The sequence below is a fragment of the Bombus huntii genome, chromosome 6 (assembly GCF_024542735.1).
Source record: "Bombus huntii isolate Logan2020A chromosome 6, iyBomHunt1.1, whole genome shotgun sequence".
Lineage (NCBI taxonomy): Eukaryota > Metazoa > Arthropoda > Insecta > Hymenoptera > Apidae > Bombus > Bombus huntii.
The window spans coordinates 13,692,072-13,712,870 of record NC_066243.1 but is presented as its reverse complement, the minus strand read 5'-3'; the positions used below and the strand labels follow the sequence as shown (position 1 = coordinate 13,712,870).

Below are 20,799 nucleotides of genomic sequence, written 5' to 3'. Positions count from 1 at the left end.
TAAATTTGCGATTTAAAAATTCATTCGAACCTTATAACGAAATAAGAAAAGTGACGCGAAATGATTCATATTCTTATGGCCAGAAGCGAAGGAACGAAAGTTGAAAGAATCTTTTGTACGACAAACACTCCATTTGAATATTCCATACACACACATGTACATTTAATTTGTACATCTTTATCAACATCTTTTACGGTCCATTTACAATAAACTTTTGCTACGAGTAAATAGATGAATCACTATAGATCACAGAGTTGGAAATTCCGTTGATGTAGAAACATTCGACACAAATTGAAGTTTCATGCGACATGTTTTATAGCGATCCCAAGAGTATGTGCCAAAGTGGTGTATTCCTCGCGTTATGTACCCTGGAGGATCGTACGTACAGCTTCGAGACTCCGTAGTTCGTGAAATTTCAAGTATAACTCGGTCACCGTAACATACATTTTATAAGAGACACGTGCAACTTTTATAGATCGAGGTTTAATCTTTCTGATTAATCGTCTCGCTATTCCACATATACTATTTTCGTAATATCCCGAGTACCTATCTTATCTTATCTACAACAGAATTCCCTTAACCTCTAGACAGATGGTTTCTATTCTCTTCTCATTTCCTATGTAATACTACGCTCTACGTTGTAGTATCGTCTACTAGATAAAGACAGTCTCTAGTATATTCCAGTTTGATAATTCTCAGTTTGATGACCCGCGCCTATGAACATAAGATGTAGAGATAAGAAAAGCTTCATTTCCAGCAAAATCACATAGTCGACCGTCGCATTACAAAATATAAAAATTAAATGATACATCTACAGTCACACATATAGTTGGTTATTCGTCAAAAACGTTTGCGAATGTTTGGTAACGTCGTGTGAATTTGGAAACGTTAATTCTAGACACTCTGTATCACCTAGTGTTAAAATACAATGTGCAGGATGATTAATTTTCTACATTTCGCCATCCTAAGCTCGCAAGTGGCCAGTTCTCTGTCGCAATAGGTCGTGCAGCTTAATCTACAATAAAGCCACGATACGCTAGTATTATTAACCGCATTGTTAACCGGAATCAACTTTAACGACGCCTGATAAGGTTCACAATTGCGAAGAACAAGACAGTCGGACTGATAACCCCGAAATTCCTCGAGAAAATTCGCTGGAGATGCATCGTACGCACCCTTCGCTTTGAAACTTTGTCCACTGTTTAGACTCGTGTTCCTAAATCTTTTAACGCATAATTTAAACTTATAATCCGCTGATTCCACAAGAAGGTATAGCAAGGGTTATGTATCGTTCAATTTGTATACTTTTGGTCAAATTTACATATTACACGTTGCTAGAAATCGACGAAGTTTTGTAGATTCTCACGAATATGTGACAACCTGTGAATGATTCTGTAAATTTACATTCTCATGAACGTAATTAAACAAATAGAAACTAAACAGAAATTTGTTTCGTCAGTTAAATACATATTACGTATAACAAGATATTACGTATATCATGGCACGGCTACTGTATTTTAAATATTAAATATCAATATTTATTTTAAATATTAAATCCTAGGAATTCATTCGATGTCTGCACTGAAACTATCTCAAATTTCATTCCTGAGGCTTCCTGATTTACCGTTAAGTAGCATCGATTAGCATAAAAAAGGAAACCTGGGTTTTCCCATGTTTCCCAGGATTCCACCCGCAAGCGACCAGTGGTGGGGCGATCATTACCGAACAAGAGTTTTCCTTTGCGACAACATCGTCACGGGACTTCACTGGATCTATCACATTCGTACAGTCAACATCTCTTCACTGGCTACGCAATTACAGTTCGGTCAACGTCTCAATACTGGTTCATCGACTACAGAAAGGTCAACGCGTCTCTACACCGATTCTCCAAACCTGAGAACAGTCAACGTCTCTCTACCGGGTCATCGCTCGTCAATCATTCGTCTAATTCAATTATCCCTATTATCCTAACAGAAACAAAGGATCGATCTGTTCGCGGCGTCGATTATTCTAATCGTAACGACTCCCGTTGACGCGCTTCCTCGCGATCGCGTCTTCCCGCGACTGGCCGAACAAACACTTACCATCGAGAGTTTAAAGTTCGCGATATTCATGAAACGTAACATTTCCGAAAGACATTAATCAATGAAAAGCATCGATAAATGCAATACCATTTGACGAAGCTGATAACATTCCAGGGCAGACATCGAATTAATTTCTAATATTTTAATATCTAATGTTTCGCATGGTTAGCGTTCAGTAATATAAATATGCATAGCCTATTTACGAATGCTGGTGTACTTTCTCGTTTGCGTTTCCTTTCTTCGTTTTACTTTCCTGAGTTCCTGCCATTTTCTGTTTCCTCGTTCCTTTTCGCAATCGCGACTACGATCAACGTGTTACGAACTTTTTCTCGGAACACACGCGTGCGTTATCGAGTCGTGTTATCAGGCCGCGATTAATTCCGTCGTGTCAGGGAATAATTCGTGCGGCGATACGGTGCAGTTTTGATACGACACGGTGTGCAGTGCAATCGAAACGTTCCGGCTGCCTGATAACTTCAAGATGACTGTAGCCTCGCGAGAATGAAAATCCTTCTTTTTTACTTTTGTTATCATTTCGACAATTTTCAAGAGACACAGCAACTAACCTGGCGATAGTTTAAATTAATAGATCGTTGATGATATACCGTGAAAGAAATTTTACATCGGTTAGCACATATTTTTGAAAAGTATGAGAAATCAAACAAGACGAAAAATTCCGGTTCACGTCTTTCGTTTTCAACGTTTAAAAAAATTGCAAATGTCGATTCTTCTCTCCTATCAGGAATATGTCAGTTGCTTCGCAGGGGTATCGAAGATTCTTCAGGCAGTCAAAGGTTCTAGAGCGTGCGACGTTTTACGGACCGTTGTGAACCGAAGCGTGGAAAAGATACAGGTGGATAGGACTTTGCTCGTTCATCTAGTTCTCTATCGATTAAATCGAAGCTTTGTTCCTTCGATCGTTTTCTACTTTCTTTAATCGTTCAGCTCTATTAAGCTCAACTAGTGACAAAATCCGCAATCACTTAGTTGTCAATCCAATAGTATAGAGCAACTTAATCCTGATTTTCCTTAGTTTCGTTATCTTATTCCTCGTGATTCATAATCATTCAGAAATGTTTCACGCATCGGACTGACACGACTGTTGAAAACGAATTTCATTTAGTGAGATAGTGAATTTCAATGTGACTATTTCTCATGGGCAATCTGTGCACTGCATTTTACCTTCTGCGTACCACGTAGAAGAGAATGCACATAGAGAATGCGTTTAGGAAACGAAGTAAATACGAACGAAGTGCGTAGAAAATGGAATAGAATAACGTAGTATAACATTTCTTTGTCTTACTTTCGTTTCATTTTTCATGGGGAAACATGGTCGTTTCGGTTATACCACTACCCTAAAAGTAGCCTGCGTATAATTTACTTTGCATTATACTTGGAAAACTCCACCCTCGAATCAGTAACCCTTTACGCGCTCCCCCGAAATACCAACGAATACTCACCCTCGACCCTTTTATTTACACCTGAGCGTATGTCAACAGTCGACGTATGACCCGTAAAATTCCTCGATCCACACCGCTGTTACCACAAAATTTCCAAACGAGCGCAAACACGAACGAATCGATCCATTGAAGCTCTCGTCGTCGCGATTCTCAATGGGAAAAGAAGCTAATCCCAAACGAAAAGGAAAACAGTTTGAAGAGTCTATGCTCGTACCACTTTCCCTATTCACAGCGAGGATGCATTGAAACGCAACAACTATCGTTAGCCAACAGCGGTTTTACTTGTAATCGCGACCACACGTCTGATCTACGAGGTTTGCGTACGTTGCCACGTATCTGTCTTTTACCTGTCTAATGGAAATTCGATGCAAGTCGGCCGTGGAAATCGGCCAATTAACCAGCTGTCTGTGCAACAGAGTGGCAGTACTCTTTAAAGGGCATGGTATAAAATGAGAACGGTTGCTCGTCGGCGTACACAATTAGGTCGATAATTAGCGTGTGCATTGGTGGAGGGGGTAGATGTATGGTCGCGCTCCTCGTTGTATATGTTCCCTGTCGGCTTTGTAAATCATGTTCAAAGCGACTTTAAATACCCCTGGCGCCTCTGGAAATTCGATAATCTCGTTAGAGGCGAGGGTGACTGGTTAAGGGTGGCAAATGTGAAATATGGAAATTGGTTTTCTCATAGATTATTATCTTTTCCACCCTTTCCCTCTCTTGGTAACATTGAAATTTTGGTTGATACGGGTTGTTAATTTAACGAATTATATGGAAATACATGTTTTTGATTTCTTATACGCGCGCGTATTCCCGCGAAACCAACATCAACGTTGTAGCGATTGACTTGCAATCGGATTAATAGAAAAGCTATTAGTCTTAAAAGAACACGAGGAACGTTTGTAAAAGCTATTTGGAAGAATTGCAAAGAAATGAAATGAAGATAAACGTGTTCGATCGGAGAGAATTCAAGTAAATTGAACGTGTAAGATTCGATAAAATTCAATCAGTATCTAAATTTGAATTGTAGTATCATTTGCGATATGCGTGAAATCAAATAACAAATGCAACGTGCAATTTAGTTTAATCTTATTGCACGAAGAATAGACGTATTTCATTTTATCATAATAATAATATTGTACAGGTTTTTATTTTATTTTGGAAAAATGTCTACTTTCACTTGTTGCAAACGGATAAAATTTATCGACACGGTATGCGTATTAAAAATTTGTACGTTTTATAATCTCCGTTGAAACTAGAAAAATTAACGGTATAAGTTATAAAAGAAAACTACTATAAAATTCTAAAATAAAGTCGATCAAATCGATGCAATATTATTACGAAATCAATTTTCCGGTGAAATATTGTTTATGGTTAATGACGTATTAATTTGTAACACATCGAGGCGAACACATCGAACATTTGAAATTGTGTTATTATGAACAGATGAGTGTAACGATGCTGTGTATCATCGTGATTATTGTTAGCTTAAATAGAGAGGCTATTTATCGTTAGAATTATATAAACGGTGCTCTCATAATAATATATTATACCGAATGTATCGTATGGATCCCGCTGATACTTTAATTAACCGGAAAATTCAGCTTTTATTAGCGCATTCGAGATTGTTATGAAAAGGGATAATTAATGTTGTTTTCGGGGTTATGATTGGTGACCTCACAGGCCGCAATTACTCGGCGTTAAACTGGCTTTCTGGAAACGAACGATGCAATTATACCACGCACGATAGCCTCAGAAACATTATTCATCCTTAATACCCGCTGAGTCGAATTTCTTTTCGTAAATGAATTTCACGTAAAGATCGTTTTTTCGGTAGTTGAAAAACAAAAATGAAAGGAAAAAGAAAGATGCGACAGTTGATGAATTATTAACACGTTTCACGCCACGTGCTTCTTTAAAAGGCTTACGGTATTTATTCGAAAGAGAAATGTTCTTTTCTCCTTCTTTCGTATACCAGTCGCCTGCGTATACTTTATTCCCCCATTCTCAGAAATCAATGTACAATGGCTACAAAAAGTACTGGCGCGCACACCCTCACTTTCCAATGAACGGTCTTTCTTATCACGTACAATCCATTTTCGTAGTGTCACATTTTTGCACTCACGAAAGTACATAGCGTTAAACATTATGAAGTTTCTTATATTTGCACCTAATTCATTTTTATGTAAACGGTGTGATAAATGAAACGATGTAACAATGCTCTTTGCAGCCACTATAGCGTTTAAATTCCGTCAATATTTAAATAAATGTGAACCTAATCTGACAATCTGAAAAGAGTAATTTCAAATTACTCTTTTTGTTTGTATCTTTATTATGTCATACTGTGCGCCAAATGGTTAGAGACGCGAAAACACAAAGAACGCATCAAGTATAAAAGAAATCTACAAAATATCCAAAGCGTAGCGCTCGTTGCGACAGTTAGCATGCAAACGAATTTCCGTTTAGTACAAATTTGTAAAATACCAATTCGCACGATTTTATTCATAAAAGTGTCGGTTCACGTTCGTCATTCGCAACGTTTACGAGCATAACCAAAGGAACGAAAACCAAATAAAAATTTCTTTCATCCAGCTGATATTATATCACGTACATCTCTTGTATGTGTGTTTATTTTTCCACTTTCAAGTTTCCTACAAATGCACCAAATATACCGATCGATACAATTTTTCGCGTTTTCTCGCGAAAATGAGAAAACGTCGAAGATAGTTCGACGAACGACAAGCGCAGACTAACGAGCGCGTTGACGATAGATTCATCGCGTCGCACCGCGCCGGTTGACGAACGATGCCACGTAATCTCGTTCCGTCTTCCAGTTTATCGTGGTGCATTGAAAGGTAGCGTTACCAAGCCGCGATCATTTTGCTTACGGTCCCACGTTTCACCTACGACATAGACCGTATCCTCGTATTTCCGCGCGCACAACACGCGTCGCGTCGCGCCGCCTTCATTTCTGCGGATAGTCGTCGCTTAAACGTTCGATAGAAAAGACTATAGTCGCTCTTGCGACGCTTATTTCCTCGAGGTTACCGTTTCGAGATACTTTCAGCCCCTTTGTCGATTATTCACCCTCAAAGTACGAGTTTCCAGAGTTCCAAGGGACGACGTTCGCGCTGATTTTGGCTCAGAGATCGGTTCTCGCGAGAAGGTTTGCGTTCGATGGTTCTTGTAGAATTTTCTACTGATTTCTTCGAGCCTAGAGATGAGAGCGTAAATCGTGAGAGATTTTAGATTTGTAGGTTTTTATTGGTGCAGTGTTACGTATGTTTTTTCCCGTGAATTGTATTTTTTTGAAACACGAGTGCTTACAGTGAACATAGTGAAACTTGGTTTCTTAAGCTTTTTAGGACATGATCGTGTTTGGATAGTTTTGAGCAAATTCTATGTTTGTTTGCTTTTTATTTGAAGTTTTTTTTTAGCGAGTGTACTTAGTATAGTGTTTGAAAAATGTGTGTTTATAGCGAACATAGTGAAATTTGTGTGTTGGAGTTTTTTGGGACGTGATCGTGTTTGGGTAGGTTTGAAGAAACTGAAAATTTTTATCTACTTTCCTGTATTGGAAGTTTCAAGCTCTACATGGTTCTATTTTTCTTTATTACGTTTAAAATTGAGTCGGCCAAATCGAACTATAAAAATAAGTTCCTTATGGTGTTCCGTGTCGATGAATTATATTTAGACTATAAAGAAGTATGAATAGGAATATATCAAACATTTCAAATTTCGGTAGCTGATTTTTCAATTATTTTAAGCAATCTAGACATTAGATTTCGTTGTGACGCGAGTCGTGAAAACACGTTGCAAAACATATTGCACCACGATGTAGCTCGAAGACTGTCTGTGTCACTGTGACATAATGCAGCAAATTATGTTCCCTCATAACAATGTACTGAAAAAGTACGCTACGTAACAGTATAACTCACGAAACGCACAACTTCAACAAAGCCTAATCCACAAAAATATATCTACGTTACGTCTCAATGTAATTCCCAAGACGATACATGTCGTTATGATGCAATTTTCACAAGTAATTTTATTGAAACACCTATCACTATGATTGACCAAAATAATTGCAAAATTACATTATAAGTGCATAAAATGATAGCAAACTTCCGCGAACATTCTATCGTGATTCAAACGATTACAAAATATTTATTCACGATCTTCCTTTTATCAAAAAAAAAAAAAAAAATTAATAATAATAACAAATAAATAGATAAAATAAAATAAAATAAAACACAACAAAATCACCTCGTACTAAAATAAAAATAAAATAAAATAAAAAAAAATCTCACATTTAATTTACGATGACTTGCATTTGAATTCGTCTTCGTTGAGCTCTCACTGTATACGAATAGGAGAATGCAAGGAGAATAGGACGACCGTGTGCATAAAGGGCAAGGGCGCGCGCGATATTCGGTGCTTGGAACGTTTCCTGCCGTTTAGTAGCAAATAGATCACGTAAGTAGCGTAGACTAGAGACACCAGAGAAACAGAGAGAAGAGATGAGAGAACGCGGGCACGAAATGACGGACACGAGGAATTTATACGTCGCGGTCGCGTCGGCCCGGTCACGGGCAATTGCCCTGCTCGTCACGGACTAGAATAATGTCGCGATACGTGCACGGCACAGTGCACGGCAAAACACCGCTGGCCCCAGGGAGGAAACAGCACACCGATGACGACTGGTTACCGTGGTCGAGACGAACCGGCGCACGCGGAGACGGCTAGCCGCTGTGCTGTCGCGTCTGGCCTTGCGCGTTATTATCGTATAGATTCCTCTAGTCAGCGGTCTACGGTGTGGTTGAATTGCCAATAAGAATGAACAAACCGTGAACAATGTCAGACAAAATGCTTTAACACTTTGACTGCTTCGATAATCATGAACATCTGGTTCCTGTTAGTTGGAACTGTTCCATCCTTCAATAGGATAGCGATAAATCGTTTAAGCGTTGGTATATTGTTATTATTATTATTATTATTATTATTATTTTTTTTTTTTTTTTGAAAAATCAAGCTACGCGGAACGTTTCAATCTGTAAGTTGCTCCGTGTACTCCAACCATCCGTGGATTAGACGATGGTATCGATAAGCGATGGAAAATTAACTTGAAATTACTTGGAAGTTATGTTAGAGGTCTTTCGGGATTGTCTGGAAAATTAAGGGAATTAGTTTATGGTTATTGGGTAGGGTTAGATCTTCTGGGAATTGGAATTGTAAATTATGGTTTAGCAAGGAGACTGTTAGTAAAGGTAACCATTAGGGTAGTTACCGCGCTAATGACGTAACTTGCATTGTGATCGACCACGATGGATCTAAAAGCTGGAAAGGAAGAGGAAGATTTTCGATCAATTGATCTACGCGAATTAATGTTCTTCTTATTTAATTTCCCATTGTTCTCTGTTTAAAGTGGTTACGAGTGGCTATTTGTACTTTTATTGCTTTTCAGATCTTATGTAACGTTATCGGATCGTATATACGTTTCGTTTGTATAGTATCAAGATTTTGCGATCGCTTGAAAGTATTATCAAATGGAATGAAATTATCAAACGGCGATAGAGTAAATACGATGCTGTGTCGATATGTGGCTTTTTCTGGCTACTTTGCGTATTAAACTACGAAGAAGTAGAAAATAGTACATAGAGACTAGGTACGTAGGATTACACGACTATGAAATGAAATTTTTGTGATTCGATGATGGTTTGGTCGAGCGATGACGCAGGATTGTTGGCTCGACTTTGGAAAACTTTGGCACATAGAATGGGCTCAAGTTCAAGGTACAGGATAGTCTGCTAGGTGAATATTTATTTGGGGATGAACAACATTTAGAACACATGTTGCTCTAAACATAACTTTCGAGAACACGATGTCTCGTTTATATAATATAATAGAAAATTCCGAATTGAAATTTTGAATAATTTTGGATATCATCCAATTTGTATGAATCGAATGGGATGGCGAAGTAACTGCTATAACGATCAAAACGTTCGTTTCGAGGTGTTGAGGTTATTCGACGTGTAAACAGAGAAAACTCGTGGATAAATTGTAAGGCAAAAAATATATTTAAATAGAAGTGTAATTATAAGTAAGAATATAATTTGAGCTGGTCCAGATCCGCACGCTAGCTGTGTTACCCAATAAACCCCGAAGCCAACGTCGCCTGTCTACTGTTTATGGTCTGTCTTCGTCGCAGTCTTTTGTCTACACGCTGTCGATGGCTTCGGTGCTTGAGAAAACTAAAAAGACCGGATGTAGAGTTTTCTTAGAAGTGGTAACCGCTTCAACACGAGGTATTATAACTGGAAGTGATTATAACTGGAAGAGAATTGGTGTCGTGAATTGCATTCATTTCGCGTAGAATTTCCATTTCGACAGCGATTTTAAAGTTAATTTGAAACACGTATGCATCCGATCGAAACTCGGTTCGACTGTTTGCTGTAGTCCATGAAATTGTATACCTGTTGGTCCGATGAACAACTCAAATTACAACCAACACACATAAATATGCTGTTGAGAAAGAAATTTAAATGCTGTCAATTTATATAATAAATAATTTTAGTGAGAGGAAATTGCATGTAATAATTTATAACGCCATAACGATCCCTTCTTAACTAAACGATAAATGTAGTTTTATTTTCATAAAACTAATCTCAAATTTTAACGCTTCGCTTTTTCTTCTTCGGAAAACCGTTCGAAAACACATTTTTCTCTTATTCATAATTAATTAACATACTCTGTAGTTCATAAATGATTAACCATTAAAGCGCTTTCGCTAGTAAATAAATAAATTTCTGCAATAATTTTAAAACGCAAAAAACTACATTTTTCGTTGCTATTCAATCTTTCACGATTAATCCGTTGAATTCTCTAGGATTAGATTGTCCGACTAAACTTTTCGATTCTTGACACTTTTTTCCACTATAAACAAACCTATGCCCTTTCCACTGTAAAATTTTAACACCAAAAATATCGCGGAATAATTAGAAAAAAACTGATGAAACATACGTTAGAAAATCAATAATTACTGTACAAAAATTCACGCAAAAGAAATCTTTGATGTTGGAATTTTTTTTAGCACCAAGAAGGACTGAATCTCGATCACGTCGATCATTCGAAACTATTCTACGTGGAAATATGGCGCGGGTATTGTTCACCCGAGATCTTTCCGTGGAAATTACCTGTCGGTGCCGCGTGAAATCGAACATCGATAACGAGCCCGACGAATTCGACATGGTCGACGCGGAAAAGGATTAATCGTGGTTTCAGTAAAAGAGAAAACGCGAGGCTTTTTGCCTGTGCCTCCATTTTTTTCTCTCTCTTTCTCTCTCTCTCTCTCTCTCTCTCTCTCTCTCTTTTGCCTCTGCTAGCGTTCGTTGCTTTAACGACCGACGTTCGTTACGATTCGAAGCCGATTAAATTAATAAATGAAAATCTCGCGTGGCGAATTAACGTTGGACGCTGTTAAAAAACAGAACGCACGGAATGTACGATTAAACTAGGAAAACGTGAATTAACGCTGACCATAGCGAGAAAGGAAAAAAGTGCAGCTGCAACGAGTCGAAAGGTGGTATAGATTTTGATCGAGATTTTCGTACTTACATTACGCGTGAATCGTAAGATTAATCGTGTTATCGTAAAGTGGCTGGTTATTCGAGTTTTTGTTTTAAACGAAACTTGAGAACAACATGGTGCGATTTTCTGATTGCGATTGTGCGATGAACAAAAATATGTACTACAGTATCGAAGCTATTGTTTCATTTCAAGAGCAAAGTTCGAGAGGTGTAAGCTCTGAAAGAATAATCAAGAAAAACGTTTTCCATACAAGAGATTACAATTTCATAATTCAAATCGTAAATGGTATCCAGCTATCGTAAACCTACGTCAACGTGCCGATTTTATTTTGTAAAGAGTTGACTCGTAGGGTCGCAATTTTGTAATTCGAGTTGCAATTTATTTAAAAATCGACAGCAGAGTTGAATTATTCTCCTTCGAAATGAAGAAAGTGTTGGAAGAAATAGAAGTCCCGGTACAAAAGCATAAAAGTTCACACCGAATTCCATAAATTTGTTAAATCTCACTCGGGAACCCGTCGAATTCCATGAATTTATCTCGTCGACGAAAATTTGACATTTTCAACCAGGATTTCCGCATCGATACATTTAATGATCGACCATAACTTGTCATTTTTCATCGCCACCGATCGTTACAATGGCGTTGTGTTCGTTTTACGATCGATCGATTCGAAGTTTTCAATCCTGACGATAAATCGAAGACCGGTTCCTTGAAAATTTTATTCGCGACAAACGTGTTGAATGATCCGATGCAATGCAATGGTTCGATTCGGATTGCGTTCGTATCGTTTCTTATTCCATGGATACGATCGTGCCGATCGTAAACCGACACCGGAAGACGCTCTTCGATTTAATATCCTTCGTACATGTGGACGATAGCGTGGTGTGTGTTTCGAAAAAGAAGTCTCGGCAAAGTCGAGACGATCGAAGTTAACACTGAAACTACCAGTCTGTAATACGTAATTAAATATTGTATACCTGTATCAATCGCTATAATTCAAACGATATTAATTAAACCGAGTAGATCCGTGTCGCTGTCTAAATAAAAATCGATATTAATTTTAGCAAAAGTAGCTGCTTGTTTTTTTATAATAATTACGCTAATCGTGAGAGAAGAAGATCCAAAGTCCGCCATTTCCATAGCTCTGATTTAATACACGAAATTCGGCAACTCTTTAATTCGTGATATTTTAGCATTTTAGCAAACCTTGAGAAATTTCAGGCGGATTTTTGCCGATTTACTATGTACGTTTGCTCAGGCGAATTTTACATCGTTCCTCGTTCCTATAATATTTGAGAAACCGAGTGTTCGTAACGAATAGCGTTGATACGTGAAACTTTCGATAACTCCTTGTTCGAAGATATTTTCTAATAAGGACTAATTCAAACTGATTTTTTTTTCCAAAAAAACAGATAACATTGTCACGTTCGTTTACCTTCTTTCAGAAAATTATTAAGATACGAATTTTCGAACTTTCTTGCTCACAACTATGCTATACGATCGAATCGTATATCTACGCTACATTATCGGCCAACAATTTAGATTCACTAATTTCCTTTCTATAAAAGCACGATATTCAACTGTCGAAATGGCTCACCCCCGTACCACATTAAACGCGTCCCTCTGGTTATTTCGTAACGCGTTTGCTGGCGGCTATCGCAGGTGGTTGATATATTATTAATTGGCGGGAGAATTGAATTTATGGAGCCGGGATGTGCACTGTACGACAGGCTTTCGTGCCACTAACGTTCGTGATGTGAATACTCTTAGGATTCTTATCGATTATGGATCGTTTTACGAAGGAAAATTAAAGGGTGTTATTCCGTTACCTGGGAAAGTTGAGTTCTAACTCAAAACCTATCGTATTATTCTACAACTTTGTTTCACCAAATAATACATTACTATAATTCTTATTATATTATTGCTTTCTTCATACAATAAACATACTCACATCGAGCTTTCCTCCGTAATAACACGAGAACGAACTTCAGTTGATCTCTGGACTTGAGTTACAACTACAGAACAGTCACAACATCTTTAAACTTAGTATACCGTTATAATATTTTACCAAATGTCTTCTGGACAAATTGTAAAATTTCAGTAAATAAATAAAAAAAATCTTTAAACTTGTTCCACAACGACAGAGCAGTTTACATCTGAATCCATCTACTTTTGGTATATCTTACGCAGCGACATAAATATCTTCTGTATAAAGTTGTTGGAAATATATGTATGTCGGAGATGAAAGGACATCGGAGCCTTTCCTCTGGAACTTCGGGAAAATCCGTAAAATTGTAATTAAAGTCTACAGCTGTACCTGGCTGACTGGCTACACTCTACCTGGCCCAGGTCACACACCGCGGGCAATATGGCAACCAGATGTCTTCGGATACTCACTGCGTACCCTCAATAGTCTCAAGTATCTTCCATAAATCTCAGGAATTTCCTAGTAGAGGTCCTTCAAACCAAACAAACGTCTGTTTCCGAAGAATTTCTAAAGACTATTGTCTACCACGGCTTGACAAGGGAAAGTTAGTTTTTCTCACGTCTCTCTCGAGGGCGGTTAAGACCCTTCGTTTAACCAATTAACAACGAAGCCTATTTCCCTCACTCTCTTAACTAAAATCGTCACCAACAAATCCGATGGTCCTGTGCGCTAGACACACCCATCCTTAGCTTTCCTCCGACACAGCATCGTCTCCCAAGATAGTACCGATTTTACATCCTTCGAACGGTCAACATCCTTTAACCGGGTATACACACCCGTAGATCAGTCACTCACTCATCTCGTACATACGCACCAGCGTAACTGTCTTCGTTATAAGTTGTTGGAATAAACGGTAAAATATAACTTACTCTACTGTGTCGTATTCATTTAACCACCTCTGTTATCTTAATCGAAACAGGGGAACGACTACTTCGCGGCGTCGATTCACCGAATCGTAGCGAGAATTTACGCCTCTCGCTGACGCGTTTTCCTCGCGAACGGTCGTAACAGTACTTATTTGCGATTTATCACAATAAGCTTGGGCTCAAGGCGACAATTAGTTGCCGAACGTCGCGTACTCCAACAGTTCCTTCGGGAAAAATTATTGCCAGATGTCGATGCAGCTACACAGCACAAGTTCAGCTAGCCTGAGGACCCTCTATGAACCTTAGGATTTTGCTAATCAAGGTTTTCCAAATGGACAAGTAGTCTTTGTCCCAAATTGACCGCGACGTCAATTTCCCTTACTTTCCGAACGAAGGCTGTCCTCGACGAATCCGATGATCTCGTGTCCTTAGACACACCCCATCATAGTTTTCCTCTGTGGCATCATCGGGACGGAAAGTCATTCTCTCTTGCGATCTCATCGACGGAAAGAGTAACGCCTTACGATCAGTGAATATTAACAAAGTATCCGACTTAGATTTTGTAAGTACGTCTATCATCCCGTTAGCCGCGGATTCGTTATTGAACCTAGGATCGTTGTCATTAGTTTCTCGAGTATCTAACTACCACGGTTACTTGTCCAATTCTATAGTAATCGTATTTGCACTAGTCAGTGTCTTCTCTATTGCATAACGACAACGTGTAATCCAAATTCGTAAGATTCGTTTCACGCCCCTAACCCTAATTCTAATGTAAACCCGACATGTATATTATTGTGGAGGGTTAGTCTGATTCTGGTTAAGCGAAATAACGAATACTTGTGATAACTAACAGTCTTGATACTCCGAAGCAAAACAACAACGGGACTTGAATTGTCCTGCTCGCGTGCCGCTGCATTATATCCTGTTAGTATAACGCAGTGTTAACGCAGTGTAACGACTGCCGTTGACGCGCTTCCTCGCGATCGCGTCTTCCCGTGACTGATCGAACAAACAATTATATTATCGTACGAGTTTTGTTCACAAAGTGACGAAACTTTCTATAATATCGTGTGCCCCTTTACGATTGTTGAAACGTTCTATATGAAAGTAAGCTAAACAAAGTCTTCGTCGATCCATAGATGCTGTCGGTGAGCCCAGGAATGGAGGTAGGCAACAGCGGTCATGGTGGCCTCGGCGATAGACTAGAGGGTGAGCCAAACTGTGGTAGTGACGTGATGGACGGAGGCGGCGGCGGCGGCGGAGCCACTGACGGGATACAGGAAGCGATGGTGGCCGCAGCGAGAGACCGGGCGATCCGATCTGGAAGTGTTCGGCAGGACCTCGCCCTCGATCTACCCCCGCGGCTGCAACTTCCAGATGGCGAGGAACGTCCTTACGGAGCACATACCGCCCTTCACCTACGCGACCCGGAGCAGGTGAGTTCCCCACTGTCATCCAATATTTAACGGGGGTTCTCTTTATTATTCTCGCTCCTGCGGGTTTAGGTGGTTAGTTTCGACGCAGACTGGCCGAATTAAATTCTCTCTCTCTCTCTCTTCGTAGCTCGACAAGTTTGCGGCGTTCTGCTTGCGTTTGAAAGCTGTGGGAATATACATACAGCGGTTGGTGGTACAGAAACCGACGCTGTTTAGGGAAATCGTGTATCGAATTTTGATCGAGGTTGCTTTTTGGACAGTGGAATTTTTGAAGATTATGATTTAGTGGTTAGACATCGAGTTCGTGTTTCTTCGTTTATGAGGAATTAAAAGAGAAAGAATACGCGTACGATAAGTGTATCGTTAGTTTGATATTTAGTTGATGCAACAAATTTTGATTTCATACAAAGCTATGGTTGGTATAAATACGTGCAGTCTTACAATTCTTCTCTCAACTCTTACAATTTTTCAATCTTACGACAGTTGTTAGCTTGGACTGAAAATCTGATAGAAGTCGCAGAAAGATATACGCGTTTGTGTATGATGCTTGATATTTCGTACGATAAAGAAAGTGGCTAATGTATAAGATGCACGTGTGATAAAAATGAAATGAAATGTATTTAATTTAAAATGAATAATTTACACCGAGTATTGAGATTATCTGATCGTATTGTGTTCGCTGACAAATTGTTAAATCGTAACAGAGAAATTTATAATCTACAGGGTAACTTGTAACTTGTCAGTTTGCTGATATCGTCGATCGTTGTAGAAAAATCCATGGCGATTTATCCTTTCATTTTATAGACATATTTTTCATACCTGATGAATGAAAGAACAAAAATATAAATGCGAGACGAAAGATGTGGAACGAATTATTGATTACACTCGAAGCTTATAGGTGATCGATGCAAACCTGTTACATGTACATAGATTAGAAGCATACGTGTGTACGAGGATAACGTGAAAATCACGAGAACAGATCACAATTATGTTAAATATAAAAAGTGCTTGAAATTATGCACAATCAATTTGCAGCGCAACATTCTGAAATTATAAAACACGAAGCTAATTAGCCAAAGTTAGCCGAGTATGATCCAGGATAACGAGCTACATCGAGCAACGGAAAACGTTGAATAATATCGCAGTATCCGAAACAGTTATGATAATCCTAAGATCGGAGAACGTGTAAAAAGGATTTTACAAACAATTTTTCATGCATCTTTGCCTATTACGATGCAAATTAGACGCGTTTCCCCCATCAAATTGCAAAAATATAATGATATACATTGCCTGGACAGAAACCTGTTTACAGAAACTTGCAAACATCATTGCTATACACGGTGTCCCAGGTTTTCTTCACGAAACGATATTCCTTGATCATATTCGTCGGATAAACGTAAGAAAAAAACTTCTTACATGTACAGTGTCACATGTGCCTCGTAAGACAATTTGAAAGGAAAGGTGATCTATCCTTATAAGGATCGTTATTTTTTTAAAAATAGATGCTATCCAAAATATTCAAAACAGAGCGTATGCAATATCTGCAAAATATTCAAAGTTCAGTACTTACTATCAGTATATTATTTAAGTTTCGCATTTTTCATTTAATTATGCTCGTAAAAATTTGAATTCGCGTAAACATCCGCTGTCTATTTAAATATACATTTTATTCTCACGTTTGCCGACAAAATCTAGCTGTTTAACAGCAGAACCAAAAGACACCTTACAGACACATCAAACCATCAAAGCATCTCGCCTGAAACCAATAAAATTGCAATCCGAGAAGACTAGCTGGAAAAGGCGCGAAATTCGAATCGTTCTTAACGAAACGATGTAACTTGGAAACGAACGAAACCCTCTCTTTAACGAGGAACGTTCCGTGTCTCTTGATCGCGCGTCTACGCGTCGTAAATACTAATTCTTAAACATCGTAATCAGCATAGCTAATTACCGTGTATGCACGCCTTAATAACACCGTCTACGTACGTCCACGGTGTTAAACACGCGGACGAAAACAGAATTCACTGGAACAGGGTGCTGCACGCGTGTTTCGCCAACGAATACGTAGCACGAGTCTTGTGCTCGACACCTGAGAACCGCACCGGCCATTTATATCGACCCAAGTCATTTTACTCGAGCCAATCAAGACGAGAGAGAAGAAACATCGCTAAGTGAAAAACCGCGACTTGGACGAGGGAACGTAGATTTTATCTGGGGTACACGGACCGTGGAAAATTTATCCTTTTTTACACGCGTTATTACCCACGTGGTCGGCGCTACTCGAAAATGCGCTTATTAGCGACCGGCTAATCGAGCCGCACGTTCGACGAATGAAAACGGTGCCGGTTGGCGAAACGTCTGGATCCAGCCAGTCGACTAATCGGCTAAAATTGCTCCCCCACGGTTTAATGCCATTAATATGCCGATATTAAATGTTACCAGACGCGAAGGCGGTGGGTGATATTACGTTCGAAAGGTTTGCGCCGGCGATAACCAGAGAATCTGAACGTGTATGTGCGCACGTATAAGGCTTGAGTATGAGCTTGAATCTTTGAGGAAAAAATACACAGAGGAAGATGACGGAGGTTTAATTTGTCGAGAAAATGTTTATTGCGTGTAAGAAGAAACGAATTTGTGTAATGTCTGGAAGAAAATATAGAAGATTTGGTGCATTGAAAACGAACAATGTTCGCTTCTTAAGGAGATTTATCGAGGCAGGATAGTGTCTGGAAGAAGATCGAGATTTCAATAGATCAATGATTTTATTATGGATTATCCTGTTCTTGTTGGTAAATTAAATCGCAGAAGGGAAACATAAAAGTTTGCGATTGATAATTTCTAGGCTGTAAATGTCGCATTGTAATGTGCAACGATATGTATTTAATATATAGAGCATAGAATTTCTAGTGAACGGAACAAACTTTTAGCTAGGTTTCATCTTTAGTTCAGGATCATTCAATCAGTCTACAGATAATAGGATATTACGAATTCTTACGATTAGTGATATATAAAAATAAACACAGATATATAAAAATGAAACAGATAAATAAATACACGAATCTTACGGAAATAAAAATTTACACAATATTCGTTGATGCATAAATACATAGATGTACAACAATCTATTAGATATATACATATTTATTTTATTATTTATTGTTGCTTAGTCCGCGCCTCTCGGTTTTGGACGAGCTTTGGGCTTTACATCTCTTTTACCTATTTTGCTTTTTATATATCTACCTCCCCTCTTATCCACTCTATTATATTGCACTGCCCTTAATTCTTCTGTCTCTAAAACTATGGCAACTTTTGGGCTTCTGCCTCCCTGCTGTGCTTCCTTATTGTCGTTCCTCCCCGTCTTGTATTGTCCTTCTCTTCTCTATTATCGCTCTTAGCTCTGTTAGTCCTTCTCCAGTCTCATTTAGTATTTTTTCTCTATCCTTTGGTCCTCCCGTTATTTCGCATTCTTCTATTACACGTCTCAGGTCTTCTTCTTTCCTTTTACACAGTGTGCTAGATATATACATATATTGAACGACGTATCAGCACGTATAACGCATAAAAATGTACATAAAATTCTTTTATCGTCAAATTGTGCAACGTGCTCGTTTAAAAATATTTACGAGTAGATATAAAATATGATTTTGTATAAATCAGCGCGATGAACCACGGCCTCGATAGGGTTAAGCAGCCGGGTCACCGGAAATATCGTTGCTTCGGAGGCTCGCAGACGATCGAGTGACCGCGGGTCTCGTGCCATTTTCGCTGAAGGTCGCGTCGAGACGTCTCGCGCGTGCTCGCCACGCCACGAAGGAGGTGGCGCGACCGACGGAGATTCGAATTCTACCCTCGTCCAGGTTTCTAGAGTTCCAGATGCCGGCCGATCGAGCAGAAACGCTCACCCTCTCGGCGCTGTTCGAGGGTCACGAGGTAGAATTTTAGAAATTCTACGCGTGTAAACGCGTGCACCAGGGTTATTAGGTTGTGCCAGAACTTTCTTTCGTTTCATAAGGAAATAATAGATGCGCAACATTTTTTGTTTTATATTATTTTATCGAATATCGTTTTGTTCTATTAAGATAAAGGTCAGAACTTTTGACAGATTAGGTTTCACGTTTTGTACAAAGCATTGTTGCAATAGACAGGTTTGTAAAAGAAGGACGCTTTTGGAACAACCTGATACGTTGCTCTATCTCCGTCGCTCTTTCTCTGTTCGTGTGTCTTCGCGTCGAATTCCTTCCCTCTTACGCAATAATTTGAGAGAAATAAAAATATGAATACATTGACGAGTTGCAAGTTGTAGATTATGGACTTGAGTTTCAGATTTGTAGGATTTTATGCGAAATAGAATAATTTATAATTAGAAAAATTGCGACGATGTTATTGCTCTCATAAAGATCATTCAACAAAAAGAGTTTTCGAAAGTAAGGCTTCTTTCATATTGTGCAACATTTTTCATTGTGCACAACTTTCAATTCTCACATACGTAGGTACAAGCTGGCTGCAAGTTACAACCGTGCAAAAATTAAAGGTTTTTCAGTGGTTTCATAGTTACGATACGCAGCATATGCTAATTTACAAATTGTCATTGCAATAATTGCATTAATTTACCGAGCTTTTCAATTTTAATATTCCTCGTTTCATTACCAAAACGTCTCTATGTACTGTTACATTTATACTAAAAGAATTTATTAACATCCACAGCACGTATCGTCCAACTTGTAAAATTCTTTTCCGTCTCTTCGAATATTTTGCACGTGAAATTTGTTTTACTCTTCTCATAGAAGCGTGCCATCATTTTACGAATCGAATGTCGACGACCGTTCGAGATATAGATATTTCACTCGATTGACTGGTGTCACGATCGCGAACGAAACGCGCAGATGAAATCGGTTTTCGATTTTTGGCGAACTGCCGCGAAATAAACGTTTCACCGCTCCGCTACGTTTATATCCGAACGAAAACGTCGCCTCTGGTGACGCTGTATGTCGAAGGGTTGTTTACGATACTCTGCTCACAGTGTCGCGCACCACTTTCGCGAAAACCAAATATGAATTTTTTTTTTTTTTTTGTTTTTTCCTTCTTGATGGATGGATGTTTGGGCGCCTACAAGCATTTGCTTAATTCGTCCAAAAGGATTTCCGAAAGATCGATCGTGTTTGAGCGTTGGGATTGAAGCTTTTGTTTATCCGCACGTATATGACACGTTTGGGAGATTAGACTGGAAATTGTCAAGTTCGGTTCCATTGATTATTCCAAAGTTTCATTCTATCCGATTTTGTTGAAACGTTTGAATTGTTTTGTTTTGTTTTTTTGTCGTTATACTTCCACTTCGTCTGATCGCCGTGTGCTTGCGAAATTTCCAAAAATCTACCTCGTAAG

General features: G+C 38.8%; 1 protein-coding gene across 1 annotated transcript in view; it reads left to right on the top strand.

Moving 5' to 3' along the window:
* LOC126866821 (uncharacterized) overlaps positions 1-20,799 on the top strand; it is a 188,892-nt gene that overhangs the window by 158,513 nt on the left and 9,580 nt on the right. Inside the window, exon 4 of the mRNA XM_050620777.1 lies at positions 15,121-15,417. Coding sequence (XP_050476734.1) covers positions 15,121-15,417 — 297 coding nt within the window. The remainder of the gene's footprint in view (positions 1-15,120; positions 15,418-20,799) is intronic.